The 21,134-nt window shown below is 41.0% G+C and overlaps 1 protein-coding gene across 1 annotated transcript in view; it reads left to right on the top strand.

Moving 5' to 3' along the window:
- The window catches only part of RNF144B (ring finger protein 144B), a 110,440-nt gene that overhangs the window by 21,956 nt on the left and 67,350 nt on the right, over positions 1 to 21,134 (top strand). Inside the window, exons 2-3 of the mRNA XM_089682265.1 lie at positions 2,272 to 2,473; positions 19,156 to 19,260. Coding sequence (XP_089538391.1) covers positions 2,309 to 2,473; positions 19,156 to 19,260 — 270 coding nt within the window. The 5' untranslated portion in view covers positions 2,272 to 2,308. The remainder of the gene's footprint in view (positions 1 to 2,271; positions 2,474 to 19,155; positions 19,261 to 21,134) is intronic.

Here is a 21,134-nt window from a genome sequence, read left to right as displayed (position 1 = left end):
TGTAGCAGGGATCATGGCACGCTAAGCCATATGCTGTGGCGATGCCCTAAACTGCACAGGTATTGGGAAGCAGTACTTAGTACTATTAACTGAGTATTTCTTTTTACTCTTACTCTGTACCCTAAATGTTCTATCTTAGGCATTATTGATGATGTGGTGACAGATCAGTTTACAGGGGAGACTGTTTCTAGAGCCTTGCTTCAGGCCCGTAAAGTGATATTGTTTCATTGGAAAAGTACTTCCCCCTCCCACTATTAAAGAGTGGGTGGAGCATATGGGCATTACTCTCAGATACGAGCCAGTTATTTTTCAACTCCGGGGATGTGTCACTAAGTTTAATAGAGTATGGGGTAGCTGGTTAGCTGTTCCAGGCCTTGCACCGGTGGACCTGATTATGGATAGGTTGTTTGGTTGATATTCCATGTTTGTTCGAAGTCAAACTTGCAGGATTACTTTTTTTGCTATTTTCTTTTGTATAACTGCGTGGACAATTGATGGACTATTTTTACTGTATTGTGTACCTGTCCTGAGTCATTTATAGACCTTGTAATGCGCAAACCTGGAACTTTTGGTCTTTTCTATTGTATACTTGTGTTTTTTTTTGTTTTTTTTTGTAAACCTTTTCTTGACTACAAAGAAAAAAAAAAATAAAAGGAAAGGATTGCTATGAGTTACTGTTCTTTACACATTTGGAGGCTGAATCTAATCATCTGTGAGTGTGCATGGGCTATAAATTCCCTCTGGCAACGAACCAAGCATGCCTGGTCATGTTTTTCATTTTTTCGTTTAGATTCTGCTAAGGGTGGACAAATTAATGTGGAAGCCATAAGCAGTTAGAAAACGTAGCATGTTGTGGAAAGTAGCATGTATATGTTGGATTTTTTGTGTTATCTCAATGACGTATTTGTCTGTATAAGTATGCTTTGGATGCTTTTGGCATATGAATGTGTCTGTGAGAGACTGCTGAAACCCCCACAAGTGGATTGATCATTTTTGGGAAGCTACTTTCAGTTTTTGAAGTGTCCAGCGTGCCTATCTGATATTTCACATCTGCAGTGCAATTCTAGTACCCCATAGAAGTCACAATCAGCTGAGGGGAGGAATCTCTGTTGACAAGCAAATATCCATCACAAATGCAACTTCAAGTTGCGATAAATTATGTCTGAGGCATCTATCAATGGGATTTGAACTATCCTCTAGGTGTTGGAGCCAATCCTAAGTGTTCTTTTCATCTGAGCGTGAATTATCTATATTGAAGATATAATCTCTTACAAACTATATCAATTTGAAAGTACCCTTATTAAACTCATAAGGACAGATCTTGTTGAGTTGTGCTCTTAATGTACAAGCAAAACATTTTTGTTTTTTTTGGATAGACTACTGGAAGGTATAACCCCTGTCGGTTATTTTTTTGGTGATATGTGCCCCATTGTGGAGATTTTCCTTCACTTCCTGTCCCATAGCTAAAATAGGAAATCCCTGTACAGTTAGGAAAACCTTGATTGTCATCAGGGTTACCATTGAAAGATTTCTCCTTTTTATTATGGCATCAGTCAAGCAAGATGGGCAAAGACTTGCGCCCGAAAGAAACCATGAATAAAGTGCCAGTGTCAGTGAGGGACCTCAGGGGCATTGGACTTTAAAGGCATCTGTTTTAAGGAAATAAGTAATAATACTGTGGGCTGTTTTGTCCCAGTGTAAAAGATTTATTGGTTACTATACATACAGTATATGTTATGGAAAGGCTTGTGTAGTTTTTTTATATTTTAATACAGAATATGGTAATTGAGCTATGGTGTTTGATATTTTTCATTTGTCATTAATAATCTTTAAATTAATAAAAGGTAGATTTTAAACATTTTATATGTTGTAGCAGAGGTCTTTCTGAATAAAATCTATTTTCAAGGTCATATGTGAAAGTATCATTCTCCACCATTAAAATGACTAATTAATGGTTTATATCTGGACGGTTGTCGTATTCTAATTTAGCAATAAAAACCTGATCGTGGTTCTAACCCCTCATCAATTTATCCACATCTAAAAAAAAGTTTTGTCTTTAGTTTTACTTTATAATAAAATAACTTTAAGTGTACATATTGCGTATTTAATATTTATAGTATGTATAGCGAAGATTTTGAATTCTAATTGGGATTATGCATGGGATCGTTTGTATAATAGCAATCTATAATTTGTTTTGTAATACAGTTTTAGATCACATTTTGTTAATATAATAAGTTAACATACAGTTGTTTTCTTAATGTTTTCTTTCAGTTTTGACAGGTAGAAATGTTGAGCAACTAAAGCAAGTATGGCTTCTGCTGCTAAGATCCTTCATCACACCATGATGACTGGCAATTCAAGCCATGGAGAATTGGCACTGGAACCCCTAATTATGTGCAAGCTGTGTCTCTGTGAACACCCTCTTAATATGATGACCACCCTTCGGGACTGCAGCTGCATTTTCTGTACTGTGGTAAGAAATTAGTTGAAGAATAACTATAATAACTATTATTTGGCAGATGCAATCATTGCTGCTCCCTGAAAAATTGATTGTAGGAGAAAAAAAGGTGCTGCAGATGGAATTTTTGGATAGTGTAAATATTTAAAGCAGCATTTACCAAGCATAATATTGAAATATTACTTTTGTAAGAGTAGTTATGGACATGGGGCACTATATAAAGTGAGTACTGCTATACTGCCACCGCAGTTGCAGAGTCTCAATTGATGGTTCCCCTTGCTTTAATGTATGGTAACTGGGCCAGTATAGGTTTCAACCTAGTTGATTGGAAATAGCCATCTTTGTTATTTCTTCTAAGGTTGTTTGCTAGAATTTCTGTTTTTAGAAGGTTTAGCCTCTTAGATCAATGGTCTCCAAACTTTGGCCGAGGGCCGGATGTAGCCCTTTGGTTGACTTTATCTGGCTCTTGGAACACGATTCCTCCCACTGACGCCAATGATGGAGCACTATTCCCCCTACTGACACTATAAATGGGCACTATCCCTCCCACTGACACCAGTGATGGAGCACTATTCCCCCTACTGACACCATCAATGAGCACTATTCCTCCCACTGATACCAATGATGGAGCACTATTTCCCCTACTGACACCATCAATGAGCTTTATTCCTCCCACTGATGCCAATGATGGAGCACCATTCCCCCTACGGACACCATCAATGAGCACTATTCCTCCCACTGATACCAATGATGGAGCACCATTCCCCCTACGGACACCATCAATGAGCACTATTCCTCCCACTGATACCAATGATGGAGCACTATTTCCCCTACGGACACCATCAATGAGCACTATCTCTCCCACTGACACCAGTGATGGAACACCATTCCCCCTACGGACACCATCAATGAGCACTATTCCTCCCACTGATACCAGTGCTGGAGCACCATTCCCCCTACGGACACCATCAATGAGCACTATTCCTCCCACTGATACCAGTGATGGAGCACCATTCCCCCTACGGACACCATCAATGAGCACTATTCCTCCCACTGATACCAATGATGGAGCACCATTCCCCCTACGGACACCATCAATGAGCACTATTACTCCCACTGATACCAATGATGGAGCACTATTTCCCCTACTGGGGCACTGTTCCTTCTATTAAAACCAATGATGGGGCATTTCCTACTCTCACTGGCCACAGTTTGGCCCCCATAAAGCTTCAGGGACAGTAAACTGGCCCTTTGCTTAAAAAGTTTGTCCTGTCTTAGATTGTTGGGCAGCAAAATCTTTGTCAGAGTTATTAGGCTATACCTGGACGATATAAGTATTCTAGTTTAGAAGTAAAAACCTGATAGTGGTTCTAACCTCTGTTACCTATATGTGTATATGGCCACATCACTCACATATAACATCTAGCCCACATGCCTGTCTTTTGAGCACATCAGTAAAATTTGTTATATGAGGATAGATAAGTAGAGTCTAATTAAAGTACATCTAGGATCTCAGCTTTTTAGCGTCTGATCACTGTTAGTTGTTCAGCAGCAGGAAATATCACAAACCGAATACACATGCAATTATTAGCAAATCTGTTTAATGACATTAGAGATTCTCACAGGCATATGGACTGGCTGCTGGTCCTGAAATAGAAATTCTCAGCTTGTTTTTTCTTAAGGTATGTACACACCACTTCCACAGTTTCCTCCTTATCAGGGGTAGAACAATAACGTTAAAGTGTTACTAAACCCACAACAGTAGAATCGGTCTATACATGCAGTAAAGCATGCTTGTTATACTCACTATGGAACCTAGGGGGTTCATTCTCTGCATTGTGTAAAAAGGCTGTTGGATCCTGACTTCTCTGATCCTCCCCTTCTTCCAGTGTCCCCCTCTTATCTTCTGATGAAACGTATTGTGTGGAGACACTACACACATGCTCAGTTTTTGTATTGCTAGAGAGGTTTTTCTTTCTTTTCTTGGGAGAGTGCATATGACCAGCACAGGGCCAATCAGCACTGTCCCGACAGAGGTCAGGGGTTCTGTATCGTCCTAGAGCAGAATGAAAAAACTCCTCCAACAAGCTTTAAGATGTGCTCTGCTGAACACTGATAGAAGTCACAAGACTGCTATATACTGCTGATGAGAAAAGGTATTTAGCAGTTTATATATACTAAAATAATTGCACTTTCATGTTCTGTGTACTGTGGGAGACCAGATATAGTGATTGCAGGGTCCTGGGTTTAGTTACACTTTAAAGGATGTTCTAAAACCTGTCTAATCACTATTTCTATTGGGGTGTCTCTGCTGGCAGTGTCAAATGGTACCTTAAATGATTTAATTGATGAGTAAATCTTCACCCAATCTAGTGGAAACCTGCCAAATCAGGAGCTCTTTTATATCATCAGGCACCTTAAGGGTCCACGCACACTGGCTTAAAGAAATTCTGCTCCTAGAGGAGTTTAGCATTTTGCCTGTAGAAGCAACTAATATTATCCTATGTGTCCATGCACATTAGGTCACTTAGAGACTTTCTTTAACTCAGCGTTGAGAGGCAGAAAAAAACCCTGCTTTGCCTTTTTCGAGTGTTTTTCTGGGACAAAAAAAGGCTGCCAAGGGCACTAGCATTTTTCTAAGCTAGTGTGAATGGAGCCTGAAGGTACTTATTTGTTATTTTGAGAACATCAGACCCACCTATTGCATAAAACATCACAAAGTATGATCTTCCCACAAGCCGAGATCTAACTATTTAATTATACACAGATTTAGAGAGAGCGATAAATGATGCGCAATTGCATGAGTATGCGTACCATGACATTGTAGCAGATGGCCCCTGGCCTACTAATGGGGCAGAAGGAAGAAAAAGGTGTCAGTGTTGGATTTTCTTAGCTGATTGCCATTGTTTCCTACAGATAGGACTGGCACTTTTAGGAAGATACATGCTCTGCAAACAGAAGAATATATTTTGGTGTTGATACTAGGTAATGCTGTCCTGATTTGGGCCAATATAATGTTAATGAGCTACCTGCAGGGACTGCCGACCACGGTTCATCTGGGGCATTAGTGATAGGGCAATTTGGAAGATCTTGTCTAAACGAATGGCAAGCTAGCACCAGAATTATCTGCAGTGCATCTCCTCCACTGTAAACCTGAGTGCAAGCAACTGCCTGGGACTACCAAAATGCAAAAAATGTAGCTGCTTTGAATATTGCTGACAGCAATTAGATCGTAGTTTTATTGCTGACCGTGGACTAATCTGGCTATATTGGTCACGGTGATGCTGCTAATCACTTGATTAGCAAAGGGTGAAAATTGAGTTTATTTTCAGACAGGTTCAGTTTAGTTTTCAGCCAATATGAATGAGAATGTAAACTGTGCAATAATGTGCAAAAAGAAAATGTTTGAGCAGCAAGCACCAAAGAGGATATCCTCTCCAATAAACAATCCAATAATAAGTTTTGCAAATGACCACCTTCAGGACTGCCTGACATGTTTCATATAACAGACGTCTTCCAGGGCTGCCCCCTGGAAGACCTCCCTTATGACAAAACACGCCAGGCAGCGCCTTCCCTGTGACATAATTGCGTATGGATCTTTGATGCCGTTTGGTGATTATACTGAGAATGTTATGATTTTTCTGGTTCTAAGTATAGTGTCTTGTAATATCTGCACTATGAGAGGTGTATTTTTCATGTGATCATATATGCACACCTTGTATTCGCCATCCACCTAAGGAGCAGTTTAAGTTACCAGCGCCTGGATTGATGTGGAGGATCTCCTTTTTTTGTTTTTTTGGCTAAAGCGTTTACTGACCACTCTGAAAAAGGGGTGAGTGTATTTGGGAAGCCCGCATCTTGCTCTCACGGGGTTGTTGGGTGACACTGATGATAACAAGAAGATAACGATTTTGGAATTATTCTTCTTCCTTTTATTATTATACAGGATTTATATAACGCCAACAGTTTGTGCAGTGCTTTACAATATAAGGGAGACTTTACAATACATTTCCGTACAGAAGGAATAGGAGGGCCCTGCTAGTGGAGCTTACAATCTAAAGGAAGGGGAAGGTGATACAAAAGGTGATAGCTGTGGGGATAATCTGGTGGAGGTGATTCAAGTACAGTTCTTAGGTGGAGGTGGGGTAGGCTTCCCTGAATAAGTGAGTTTTCAAAGATCGCCTAAAGGCAGACAGGGTGGGGTCTAACTGGACATACTGTGGTAGGGGGTTCCAGAGGATGGGAGAGGCTCTGGAGAAGTCCTGGAGGCGAGCGTGGGAGGAGGTGATGAGGGAGCTAAAGAATGTTTACCTTTAAAGGGACTATAAAATAGTTTTCACGTTTGGGAATTTTTTTTTTTCATTGGGATGCTTTCTTAACTGATTTATTTGGTTAATTTTTTTTACTTTAATTAAAGTATTTGTGTGTGTGTATAGATATATACAATTTTTTTTCCTGTATATTATATTTTTTTATTCTATTTATTTGCAATATCACATTGTCTAGTTGTCCTCAGATGCCTTGTGCACATATTCATTAGTGCAACACTTAGGGTTCATGTACACTGCAGCTGATAAACTCACGTTTAGGATCTGTTCAGCGTTTTTTTTTCAGCAGCCCCTGAACTCGCCCTAATGTTTTCCTATGTGTCCATGTACACATCATCGTTTAGAAGCATTTGAGTTTACAGTCATTTTTTGGAACGCAGAAAACTTTCACTCAGCAGTCGATTCTATCAGCTTTGCAAACGCAAAACGCTTGTAAACGCAGAAAATCATGTTTATAAGCATTTGCGTTTGAAAATTTGTAACTCCTCTAGTTCCCGATGCTGTCCAGAACTTTTTTCATCATGAAAAATGCATGCAAAGCGTTTTCTAGGTACTCAAATGGACAAAACACTGAACACAGGATGTTCCTACAAAGCTTGTCACACATTGTAATGACCGATTCACACCTCAGACCTCTCCCACCCATGGAAACAAACAATATGATAATGACCATTCACACCTCAAATTCCTCATGGAGACCCCCTGCCAGGTGGCCTTAATGACTCACTCCACCAACCACCTTTCCCACCCTTGGAAACAAAAGAAATGTTAATGAGCAACTCACAGCTAAGCTAATCTCAGCATACTGCTGTCTCTGCTTCTACTCTCTGTATTTCTCTGAAACAGTCTGAAATAGTTAATAACTTACTACTTTCCAGTGCATTCTGGGCATTTGGGAGGTTCTCCTGTGCTTATCTTTAAAAAACGCTTCTAAACCCAAACGCGCATAAACGTGGTATGCAAACGCAGCTAAACAGTCATTTTTTAACTTACGTTTTCCAGCAGTCAGTTTCCATTGTTCAAAAGTGTCCCATGTACATGGGGCCTTGTTATTGAAAAGTTCCCAATATGGCCTCATGCACATTGACACAACAATGATGCTATCTGGGCTATTTTGTGTTTTTGTTTTTTTTTTTCACCCCTGAATGCATTTGAATTTTAGCTTATGTGCCCATGCAGATACAGTCCTTTTTAATGTGGTTTTTATGCGCAGCATTCAGGGGCAGAAAAAATGACCCAGACACGTGTTCCCGATTAAGTAGTTTTTAACCTCCCTGGAGGTATTCCCGAGTGTAGCTCGGGGTAAAGTTTCAGCACCACAAGCGGTAACCTCGAGCTACAGTCAGGAATACATTGCAGCGTTGCTTCGGGATCTTTTCTGCACTTACCGTGTCCTGCGCTCCCGCGATGTCCCCCCTGCAATGTCCTCTGTGCAATGCCGGCATCTGTCTCCTGAGTTCCATTCCCTGCGACGTCAGGTCGTACGGGGACAGAACTGGCGGGAAATTTGAAAATTTTAAAACTGACATTCACTAAATTCACTAAAATCACATAGTAAAACATTACTGTATCAAAGCATTTCACATACATTTTGTCCCGAGTGCTTTGTCCTGTGCCCTACCTGCATTTTTACTGTTCTTTCTGCCTGGACATGTCCATTAGGTCAAAAGCGGTTTTATACCGGCTAGAGAACAGCGATAGTAAATTAGAACCACTTACAGAATTGAGTGATTATGATTTCTGGGGAAATTTGTCATCAGACACTAAAAACGATTTTGCGACTTTGCTCAGTGATGTGCGAACTTGGCGCTATATTTCAAATTTCAGTGTTTCAGGGTTTGATTTATATTATTGAATTAAATGTATTATTATATAATTTTTTATGATTATTAAATTCTGATTTCGTGTTTCAATTTTTAACATACCCAGGATGTTTACTAGACTTTTGTACGGACAGATTTCAGTGAGTTATTCCTAAATATTACAGGTCTACAATAAAAAAACGACATATTTCCATGCAAAAAAAGTACCGCTTTGAGCACAGAAATATGGACATAATCAGACTGCTAGGGAGGTTAATTTTTTTATGTGCAAACGTGCATAAATTTGCATAAGCGTGCGTACATGTGCGTTTGTGTGTTAATGAATTACATAAATATTTTAGCCAATAGAATTTATGCTCAAAAACTTCTAAACCCCCAAACCCACACATAAACGTGCTTAATTCATATACCCATCTGCATGAGGCCATATTGTAAAAACAGAAAAAAAGATTTTCACTTATTACTCAGAAAAATGACTACAGCTTTGCTTTGATCGTTAGTCATTCCACAGAGCTTCTGAGCAGTCAGCAAGACTTCTGAAATCTAGACTGCTCTGTGAAAAAGCCAAAACTTACTATGTATACTCCATATGATTTTCTGTCTATGAATTGAGGCTTTTTTCTTACACTGTGTCTGCATGTGGGTAGGATGAATGGTCTTTTATACAAGTGTTTTTTTAGTGTTTTATAGCATCCTGACAAACTGCACAAGACAACACACGCATTCAGAAAACTACCAGCATGCAGGAACATCAAGAGACCGTAGCTTTTTAGTGAACGAAGTTAATAGAATGTTTCTAGGCAATTTACTATTTATTCTCAAATGCATATCTTGTGCACTGCCGGCTCTGTTATGAAATGATCACATAAGATTTTTGATCTAATACAGCCTTGGCAGTCGTGTTTTATGTAGTGTGGCACATTTGACACATACCATAGAAGTTATATTGTTCAGTAGCTACATATACAAATAAGCAGCACTTTGTAAAGTGTTCAAAGAGTTCCATTTTTTTGCTAGTCTAAATTTTGTGGTTCTGATTAGTTTTAATCTTTGGTAAATTGCTGTATACATCAGAGATGGATAACACATTTTATTCTTGGTCTGCTAAATCTTCTACAAATAGTTGTGTGATGCATCTGGCCTGCATGTGGGTAATCACTAGTTTAATTCTTTGAATGTTGAGGATTTGGAGGATTTATCTTCACTCGACACAACTTCCAAGAGACAGAACAGATATCAGTTATGCTGCTGTCTCATAGCCATTCTTAAAATTGATGAACCTATTGAATTGAGGCGTAGTAGTGCTCTTCAGTTCATGATACAAGATCCTACTTTTTACTCAAGCCTTGAGGTGATCTTTATTCTCCTGGACCAGGGGTCTCCAAACTTTATAAACAAAGGGCGAGATTACTGTCATTCACATTTTTAGGGGGTCTGAACTGTGGCCAGTAGGAGTTGAAAATGCGCCGCATCAGTGGCATTAAAGAATGCCTCAACCTTGGTTGTCGGTGGGAATAAAAAAATTACATAGTCGGTAGGAGGGATAATGTTGCTTCGCATTGGTATTGTTGAGAGGAATAGTTTCAAGTGTTGGTATCAGTGGGAGGAATAGTGCCCCATCACTAGTGTCAGTGGAAGAAATAGTGCCTTTTCAATGGTGTCATTGGAAGGAATAGTGCCTCATTATTGGGGTACTCTTCCTACCACTGATATCAGTGGAAGGAATAGTGTCCCATTGGTGTCAGTAGGAAGAATAGTGCCTTGTTGTTGGTGTCAGTGGAAGGAATAGTGCCCTATCCTTGGTATAATACAGAAAACCACAGAAAGATAGGCACAAATTAAATAGCACACCTTAACCAAAATAAAGCTGTGATGATAAAGCAAATGAAGTCCATAGAAGCAGTCAAATAGAGTCCAATTTACTGTAGTGAAATTAGGGCAAAAAACAGTCCCACAAGTCCATTCACTAGTGCAGGCTAATTTTTGGAGCAATAGGTTTGCCTTAATGAGCAGGGAAACAAAGGGAGCAAGAGAATTGCCTTCTAAGTTCAGACTTTAGGACAAGTTTATTAAATCACACAGGCTCATCAAGAAAACACCGATCACTCATCTCTATGGGTAGAAAAGCCACCGAATCCTGGTGTATCCAGCTGTCTGCGATGAGGAAGCTGGCCGGAAACTATCCAGCATCCGGAACGAGGGCTGGAATGCACCATGGACCGCAGAACTGGTGTGATGACGTCCTATTAGTGGTGTCAGTGGGTGGAATAGTGCCCCTTCAATGGTGTCATAGGGAGGAACAGTGCTTCGTTAATGTCAGTGGAAAGAGTAGTACCCAGGGGCGGACTGACCATTTGGAAACTCTGGCACTGTTTGAGGGCCCGGGGTCAGTAGGGGGCCCCATGAGATGCCCCGGTACCTTTTTCATAGGCTTTTTTGAGTTTGGGCAAGGGCACAGGGGCCCCATGATCCCCTATTGCTCGGGGGCCCCATGAGTTGTTAGTACGCCCCTGGTAGTACCCTATTCTCGGTGTTATTGAGAGAGTATTGCTCCATCGCTGATATCAGTGGAAGCAACGGAGCTCATTGCAGGTCAGTTGCTACTGTCAATTAATTCTAAATGAATGCAGAAAGCGGGTTGCATTTCCACACAAGGCCAATATTTCTTCAACACAGGATTCTGTATAGACAACAATAATAATGTCATTGTATGAACCTTTGTGGCCTGTATTAAAATGAATCCCTTACACTACTGTATATCAATCTTAAAAATGTTCCCTCTCCCTCTTCCTACGTATCCTGCCTAACCTGTATAAAAAAGATCTGTGTACTTACCTATTTTTAATCCGCTACAGTCTGGTCACTTGATCCTATAGTTCTGCATAGAGGAGCTCTCAACAGCTCTGAATTCCAGAGCCTCAATGTCATCCATTGGCTCCCACAGCCCGGCCATTGTTGGCTCTCCCTCCTCTCCTCTGCAGCAGCTGCTCACTGACACTGAGAACCAGAGCTGTGGGATCTTGTGACTGGACCAAAGCAAATTAAAAATAGGTAAGTACACACATCTTTTGTATACAGGTAAGGCAGGATAGGTAGGAAGAGGGGGCAGGGAATATTTTTAAGAGTAGGTTCAGTTAGGTTTTACTTCCACCATAAAGATGTAATAGTTTACAGTATAGAACCTTTACCATTCACATTTTTTTGGGATGATCCTGTAAGTCAGGGTTGCTCAACCTGTTGTCATCGGAGCCCACTGATGTGGCCTTCGACTCCAAAACAGGGAAGCCCACTTCTATTAAATCCTGCTGGTTTGGTGCTCTTTCTGAAAGCACACCAAAACTCCTGAATGCTGGAGTTTTGGTGCGATTTCAGAAAGTACACCTCACCTGCAGGATATAATAGAGGTCTATAGCAAAGCGCAGCTAACCCGCAGGAAAACCGAAGTTGCACTACGCTGCACCTGTGGTGCATGTAAATTGCAGCACATCTATGTGAAAGTAGCCTTATAGGGGGCTCAGGACAGTAAGGGCTTGTTTACATTTGCGGTTTGGGTGGGCGGTAAAACCCCTTAGCTGAGACGTGTTTTTAAACCCCCCCCCACCACCATTCTGTTTTACGCTTGGACAGGAAGGGTAGCGGGGGGTGGCATTTACAGGACCTGATCCTCTCCATTTTCCTCCGGTAACCGCAAAAAGTAGGCTTCTCCTCCTCTCCCTCCATCAGCATTCAGTGGCTGCAGGAAGAAAATGTTCAATATGCTGTTCACAGTTCAAAATTCTGAACCATTTTATTTAATTGTGGCCCACAACTGGTTAGAAAATTAGGTTCTATGACTACAAAAAAAGACCAGTGTCAAGCATGTTCTTTTTGTTCTCTGTAACCTTTATTATTTGTAGGAAATGATATTCCATGTGTTAACCCTTTCGCTGCCAAGTCCATACATTGTGCGGACCTGATAGCAAGGGTTTTTACACACATTCCTGGTGGCTGCACCCCCTTTATTTTGCCAAAACATTGGGTAACTTACTGCGTTTGTTTACCCTAAAATTAAATTTAGTATGTTTTTGTTTTTTTGTTTTTTTTACTGATATTTTGTGTTTCCTAGACCTTTATGGTAATATCAGGTTTCATAAAAAATTGGAACTACCACTGTTTTATTCTGTAGGATATCAGCTTTCTGAAAATATATAATCTTTTGGGAGTTTCATGTACCGTAATCTGTGTGCAAAACACAAAAACATCTCCGGCAGCGAAAGGGCTAAAGGGATGGGATTTGGTAATTGGAGATCTTCTGTTCTTGACCTTATTTGTATTAATATGTGCATAATTTAGGCACTGCATAAAAAACACCATTCTACATTAGGTGCTTTACACAGGAAAGCAGTATTGTAGGCATTATATAAATAGGTCCCCCATGTTTGGCTTTACGGATGATATGTTGTTTTTGGCATTTTTTTCAGTGTTTTCATGTCATATTTGATTATACTTTTTTGTTTATCTTTGTATCCATAATGAGGTATTTGTACAATTAGTGAAGTTTAAAAGACTCAGCTGCTGCCAGAAAACATAACTGAGCAAAGAGAATGAATGTGCTTGAGACAGAGAGGCAGTCAGTAATCATTAAGTTTTGCTCTTTTCTGCAAGTCATGGTAAAATGCTTAAGAGGCTTGAATGAAAGAATATTTCTGAATAAATGTTTAGAAGCATGGAACATTTGTGTCATTTACTGTATTTTCCTTAATTTTTACAGTACACCTTTAATTTTAAACCATGCTCGTGTTTTTTTACAGTATTTGGAAATCACTCAACTGTACTGATCAATAAAGACCCTTTCTGTAAATGGTACAGTATATATTATTTATAGTGTTTGTAACTGAGACCGCAAAGCCTAAGGTTTCCAATGTGTCCCTGGCAGGGAATGCGGAGTGCAGATGTCTGAAAAAAATCAGTGGTTTAATCACACATTAAAGAAATAAGATCACAGGGGGCATTCTGCACTTCCTTTTATTATAGCAATGGTTGCTGTGCAGTGTGACCGTTTCTATGTTAGAAAGTGACATTTGGATTTTTCTTAGTTTTACCAAACAGCACCTGCATATTAATGGTAAACTAACAGTAATTTACCCAATGACTTGTATTGCACTATATTGCCAAAAGTATTGGGGCGCCTGCCTTTACACGCACATGAACTTTAATGGCATTCCAGTCTTAGTCTGTAGGGTTCAATATTGAGTTGGCCCACCCTTTGCAGTTATAACAGCTTCAACTCTTCTGGGAAGGCTGTCCACAAGGTTCCCATAGGAGTGTGTCTATGGGAATGTTTGACCATTCTTCCAGAAGTGCATTTGTGAGGTCAGGCACTGATTTTGGACGAGAAGGCCTGGCTCGCAGTTTCCGCTCTAATTCATCCCAAAGGTGTTCTATTGGGTTGAGGTGCAGGCCAGTCAAGTTCCTCCACCTCTTGCTCTTTCATGTCTTTATGGACCTTGCTTTGTGCACTGGTGTGCAGTCAAACCCGCCCTGCAGGCCAGAGTACTTGGTGTAATTCTGGACTCCAACCTATCCTTTCAACCCCAAGTCCAATCTTTAACAAACTCGTGCAGACTCCACCTCCGCAACATCGCCAAAATCCGCACGTTCCTAACCCCAGAAACCACTAAACAGCTCATCCACTCTCTCATCATATCACGACTCGACTACTGCAACTCCCTCCTCACTGGCCTGCCTCGCCACTGGCTATCCCCGCTTCAGTCGATCCTGAATACGGCTGCCAGACTCATTCACCTTTCCAACCGCTCTGTCTCCGCCACCCCCCTCTGCCAATCGCTCCACTGGCTTCCGATTGCGCAACGGATCAAATTCAAAATCCTAATGCTGACGTACAAAGCTGTCCACCATACTGCGCTGAACTACATCACTGACCTAATATCCAAGTACCGCCCAGCACGCACACTCCGCTCCTCACAAGACCTCCTTCTCTCTAGTTCCCTGGTCTCCTCCTCCCATGCCCGCCTCCAGGACTTCTCCAGGGTGTCACCCATCCTCTGGAACTCCCTGCCCCAACCCATCAGACTATCCCCTATTCTCCTCTCCTTTAGGCGCACCCTGAAAACCCATCTCTTCAGGGAAGCCTACCCCACCCCCTGCTAACCTGCCGACCTCCTCCACTCTTCCTACCACTCCATCCCCCACAGCTATCTCCTCCTGTGCCACCATCCCCTCCCTCCTAGATTGTAAGCTCGAAAGAGCAGGGCCCTCGATCCCCTCATGTTTTGCATTGTATTGGTATTGTTCTGTCCCCCTTTGTAATGTACAGCGCTGAGCGAACTATTGGCGCTTTATAAATACTGTATAATAATAATGTTGGAACAGGAAGGGACCATCCCAAAACTTTTTCCACAAAGTTGGGATCATGAAATTGTCCAAAATGTCTTGGTATGCTGAAGCCGTAAGAGTTCCTTGAACTAAGGGGCCAAGCCCAACCCCTGAAAAACAACCCCACACCATAATCCCCCCTCCACCAAACTTTACAGTTGGCACAATGCAGTCAGGCAAGTACCATTCTCCTGGCAACCGCCAAACCCAGACACATCCATCAGATTACCAGACAGAGAAGCGTGATTAGTCACTTCAGAGAACACATCTCCTTTGCTCTCGAGTCCCTTGTTGGCGTGCTTACACCACTGCATCCGATGCTTTGCATTGCACTTGGTGATGTAAGGCTTGGATGCAGCTGCTCGGCCATGGAAACCCATTCCATGAAGCTCTCTATGCACTGTTGTTGTGCTGATCTGAAGGCCACGTGAAGTTTCAAAGTCTTTAGCTATTGACTCTTCACACAGTTGGCGACTTCTGTGTACTGTGCGCTCCAACATGCGTTGACCCCACTCTGTCATTTTACGTGGCCTACCAGTGGTTGAGTTGTTGTTGTTCCCAGTTGCTTCCACTTTGTTATAATACCACTAAAAGCTGGCTGTGGAATATTTAGTAGCAAGGAAATTTCATGGATGGACTTATTGTACAGGTAGCAACCTATCACAGTACCACGCTTGAATTCACTGAGCTCCTAAGAGTGTCCCATTCTTTCACAAATGTTTGTAGAAGTAGTCTGCATGCCTAGGTGCTTGATTGTATACACCTCTGACCATGGAGGTGATTGGAACACCCGAATCCAATGATTTGGAGGGGTGTCCCAATACTTTTGGCAATATTGTGTGTGTGTGTGTGTGTGTGTGTGTGTGTGTGTGTGTGTGTGTGTGTGTGTGTGTGTGTGTGTGTGTGTGTGTGTCATTTTTTTTTTTTCTATCAAGGTTAGCAATTGTAGAGATTCTCCATCAGGGCCCGTTTAGATCCTTGCTGTACATTTAGTGCAGCACCAAAAAGGTGCATTTAGCATTTTTGGCAGCGCTCCACAATACGCTTCCAGTGACAAGGTTCAAAGTGGTGACATTCAGAATGAATGGCACCACAGCACACATGTATAACCAGGGGCAGACTGACAACTCATGGGGCCCCCAGGCAATAGGGGATCATGGGGTCCCTGTGTCCTTGCCCAAACTCAAAAAAGCCTATAAAAAAGGTACCAGGGGCATCTCATGGGGCCCCCTACTGACCTCGGGCAGTGCCAGAGTTTCCAAATGGTCAGTACGCCCCTGTGTATAACGCACATGTTACTGCGCTGCAACATATGAATCCAACCTCAAAGGATAAGCCTATGTTCAAAGTGTACTCATGCCTTTTGCCCCCACACAAACTAAAGTGCTCCACCCTCCCCAGATGCATACTTATCTCCATCCTATGGCCATGACCGCCTGCAATTTTTTTTATGTTTTACTGAAATCTCTCCGCTGGCCATCCCTGCTCCATGCTCTACAGCTCTCTTGGGCTTTTGTGAGCTACGAAATCTGTATAAGTCTATGGCGGTCGCATAGCCAGTGTAGAGGTGATTTTTAATGCAGGATTTAAACATTGCAAGAGGTTTTTGGGGGGAGGGCGGAAAAAAGGATAGATGCATTGTTTGAAAAAGACATGATATTCAGTTTTCATTCTGGAGCCTTTCCATTCATATAAATGTGGCGTTCTCTTGGATTTAGTGTGTATGTGCAGCCAAAACTGTTTTTTAGTTTTGGGCAGAATGGGGCAGAATTAGAATCCTTGTTGGGTTTTTCTGCTATGTAAAGCTCTGTACTGCCATGGTGACAATGATTTAACCATGCAGGAAGCGCAGGTAAATCTGCAACAGGTACACAGACAACAATAAAAATCTGACAATGGCTTTAGCCTCAAGCCAACCATAGATGGATCAAATCTCTGCCTGTTCAGCAGGGACTGGCTGAGATTCAGTCCACCTATGGGCAGGCTGATTGTGCCCAATGTGATCCATTGATCAACTTTGGTACAACCAGCCTGTTGGATTTTTAGCATGTGACTACTGTACGCGGCTATAGCCGCTAGCCGTAATCGCTGTGTTTTCCAGGCCGGGAAGGCTCCCTGCACCCTTGGCAGAACATAACACTACAGGAGGCATTCTTCCATTAACACTGACTGTTGATGGGGGAATTGAGCAATTTTTTCTCCTTCCAGGAAAGAAAAGAAAGTTGATTATTTGATGGCTTGCCTTACCTACTGTGCTAAAAAAAACATTTTTATTTCAGTCTTCAAAAAATTAGATCTTCCCTCACTTCTCGGGTGGTGAAACTGTTGTCACTGTAGCAGTCAAGAGGAATCTCTGTAACAGAGCTATGAATAGCTGTAATAACCCAACAGAAAAAATAGATGGGCACACACATTAAAATATAGTTGCTATAAGGTCATTATTTCCATATTGTTGCTTGATCAGCAGGTTCAGCCAACATTTTCCTTTATCTGTACATAACCTCAAGCAATTCTTAGATGTGTGCAAACTCACCTTACATGTTTAGGCAATCTACATTGCCATTTTCTCACAATATTTAATTAGATTTGAAGGACTATAATTTTAAAACCCTAAATAATTGCAGGAAATTGTAGGATGAAGCATGCTTTCTATAGGTGTGTTACAGTTTTAACATTGACTTACAGAAATGTTTGTTTGTGGTCTATAATATAGGTGTGAATACAATTAATACAGCTTGGTTTGGGAATAGTTTGTCTCCTAAGCTGTATAACATAGTATAATGTCCCTTGTTAAATCGGTAATAAACCCAAAAAACCAAAATTGTATATATTTCAGTTTAGCAATCCTTCAGTGGGGTGGCTGCCTTAGTTTTATTTTTTTATTCTTTCTTTCCTTTATTTTCACCAGGTGATCTGGCCAGTAGTGCATTTCCCGTCGTATGGTGTCTCCACTCTGGAGAGAGGAGCAACGGTGACACCTTTTGGACAGCAGCATTGTCAATCTGGGAAGACTGTAGTGTTAGATGTAGTAGCAGATTTAGCCCCATTTCAGACTGGTACGACTTGTCATGCGATTTGAAATCGCATGACAAGTCCCGCCCAATTGTCAGCAATGGAACCATTCATGTCGGTCGGACTTTCACCGATTTTGAAAATAGTTCCTGCACTATTTTCGGCAATTTCAGGTGCGACTTGCATAGACATCTGTGCATGAAGTTGCACAAATGTCAGATAAGTCTTACCTGAAATTGCACCAACGTGCGTCAGGAGCCCCATACGACGTCATTGCTGATGAAACGCGTAGGGAGGAGCTAGAGTGCGTGACATTAGCACGTACCGGAACGTGGCGGCAATCTTGTTGGTTAGAAACTTACCATTCATTATATGATGACATGCTATTTTATATTTTTTATTGATGTACGTATATTACTGTGCTTTGAGGCAATACATTTAAATCATCTTACTACACTATGAGGATTCTTTTTTGCAATTTGAATGGGGTTGTCCTCTGAGGATAATTCCTTTGTAGGTTTACCTTCTAGCCCACCTTCTGATGTGAAAGTTTGGAACCAAAGAGTGTCCAGGTCTGAAGTTTGCCTTTTGAAATTTATACATTGCCTCTTACCAGATCATGTTGACCCCTAGTTATGGATGGGTCAAAAAGCACAGTGTTTGCTGATGGTGGACTTTCTTTCTATCTTCTCCTGGCCGTTTTGAGACATCTATAGCAGCACTTAGGTTCCAGTGAACAGGGGCTTATTCTGTATATCTTCATTTTTGTGGATTGGACAAATGAATTAATGCCAAACTCCAGCTCATACCTTATTAGTGGTTACAGCAAGAGTTTTTTTTTTTTTTTTCTCCTTTTGGGATAAAGGTGTAACATAAATTGATAGAAGCTGATCATTATAAATTAAATTTTTTTTTCCAACCCTTTAACTTCCACTTTTGCTGGACAGCTTGGCCTGTTAAAGGAAGCTGGAAAATAACAGACTTGCAGACTGGGTCACCAAATGAAAATAAAAGAGAAAAAAAATAAAGAAAATGATTGCAATCTCCACATGTAAGAATTATTAAGCTGCAATATAATATCTTTTTGGTTTAGGGTTTAATACCAGCTCCAAATGCTATATCAAGATTTGTGACTTTGTCTTTTGTGTCTCCTGTACAGTGCCTCAAACAATATGTCCAGTTGTCAGTTCGTGAAGGATTTGGTTCTCCAATCACCTGCCCAGACATGGTGTGCCCAAAGAGGGGTCTCCTTCAGGAAGCAGAGGTACACATAACCAGGCTATTTCCGTTTTTGGATCAATGCCTTGATTTTTACTGAGTCCTTTTTTTAGGTGTTTTACTTTCCCATAATAAACATTAACTTCAGCCTCCTGCAGCAGCCAGAATCCGCAGCAATGGGTTTTTTATTTTCTACCTCCAGGTAATGTTTACTCAGCACAGCTCAGTCAGTGTGTGCTTTTTTAGCCAAGTTAAAATATCCCAGTCCTGAACTTCAATGAACCTTTAGGCTAGGTTCACATCTTTGCAGTGTATTAACACAAAGTGTGTTGACATGCGTTTATTTGTGCGTTAACATTAGTAATGTTAGGTCAGTCCATTGATTCGAATGTGCTCCCACCCACGCTAAAATTAACCAAAAAATTGTGTGTACAGTACTTTTTCTTTGAAAGGCAGCTTTCCAAAATGCTCTGCAGTGCACTGTGGTGCACTAAAATGCACAAGAGTTAGCAAGGTGTGTTGGGATGCCATTTGGAATAAATTAAGCATGTGCCGCATGCTTGTTTTGGTGTGTGACGGTAAGTCCTTATGCACACTGGGCGTTTTAAAACCGCCGGTAGCGTTCTCTGTATAAAGTCACATTAAAAACACAAGTTTTTCCGCACTTGCATTTTATTTAGCATTTTTTTTTTTACACAAAAAAATAAATTAATAAAATGTTTGCGCAAAAAATGCCCAAAACGCTGGTGTGCCGCGGTTTACCACGTTTACTAGTGTTAGAGCCGTTTTACAGCTAAAAAACTTCTTTAGAAACCCATAGTTCTGGGGGGGGGTTTTCCCAGGCAAAAAATGCTGATTAAAGCCTATGTGTGTATGAACACATAGGATAACATGCCTGGGGAGTTTACTGGCTGTAGAAAAAAACATCAAAAGCCAAAAACAGCAGCTGTAAAAACGTCCAGTGTGCACGAGGACTTACACTTATGTTCCCAAATTGCAAACTTGTGGACCCAGCATTAAACTAAGCTACATGTAGCTTCTTATCTCTTCAGACACTCTTGTGTTCAGACAAACTAGGTGTAGCTGTAATTTGCATGTTACTGCATAACTTATTTGAATACCGTCTAACCAGTTTTTTGTGTGTCAGCCAAAAATGGAATCTGTGAAAGCATTGATAGGAGTATTTGTGAAGCGTTTGCATGAGATCACTTTTGTTTTTGCCTACTCTGATTTGTACCATATCATAGAACGTAAATTATATTTTATCATCTCTTAAGCTATATGTGAAATCTTCCATCTTCCCCCATTCTCTTTTCTGTATTTAAGTGATGATCTTTAAATATACAGTACCTTACCATGTTCAGGTGGGACTTTTCAGGTATTCTGCTTATACAGACACACGTAAGTCTATAAAATGTCAGGTAGTAAAAACATGTTAAAATAACATAGATATGAATAAAATATATCAGGTATTTGTAATGATCAGAGCATGTTGGGTACAATTTCACTTCCAACGCATTTCGAATAGACTATATTTCTTCCTTAGGGAAATGCGAATCTGTAAGATTCTATATGGGTATAATACAATATTTTCTTGAAATGAACAACCCACACTTCAAGTAATGGCCCAATCCCAAAGAACCTGGTGAGCAGTTGGGACAATCAACAGGGCAGAAATGACTGAGAGCACCATCCAGCCTGAAGTCCAAAAGGTCCTTTTCTATATATAGAGGGGGCACAATTGTCTAGTGCATTACCCTAAGATTTAATAAAAGAAACCAAATAGCCAACTGAATACTCACAAGCAACAGAAGTAACATGCACATCAACAATCTCTTATGGTCAACCAGTGTGGCGAGCAGTGACCAGGCTGTTGGTGATGTTGGCAAGTTGACACGTTTCGGGGATGCATCCCTTTCC

This window comes from Staurois parvus, unplaced genomic scaffold, assembly GCF_062004578.1.
Source record: "Staurois parvus isolate SC_StPar_1 unplaced genomic scaffold, SC_StPar_1.0 ptg000287l, whole genome shotgun sequence".
NCBI classification, from domain to species: domain Eukaryota; kingdom Metazoa; phylum Chordata; class Amphibia; order Anura; family Ranidae; genus Staurois; species Staurois parvus.
Note: the sequence above shows the minus strand (reverse complement) of the source record. Positions and strands in the feature narration are given on the sequence as shown.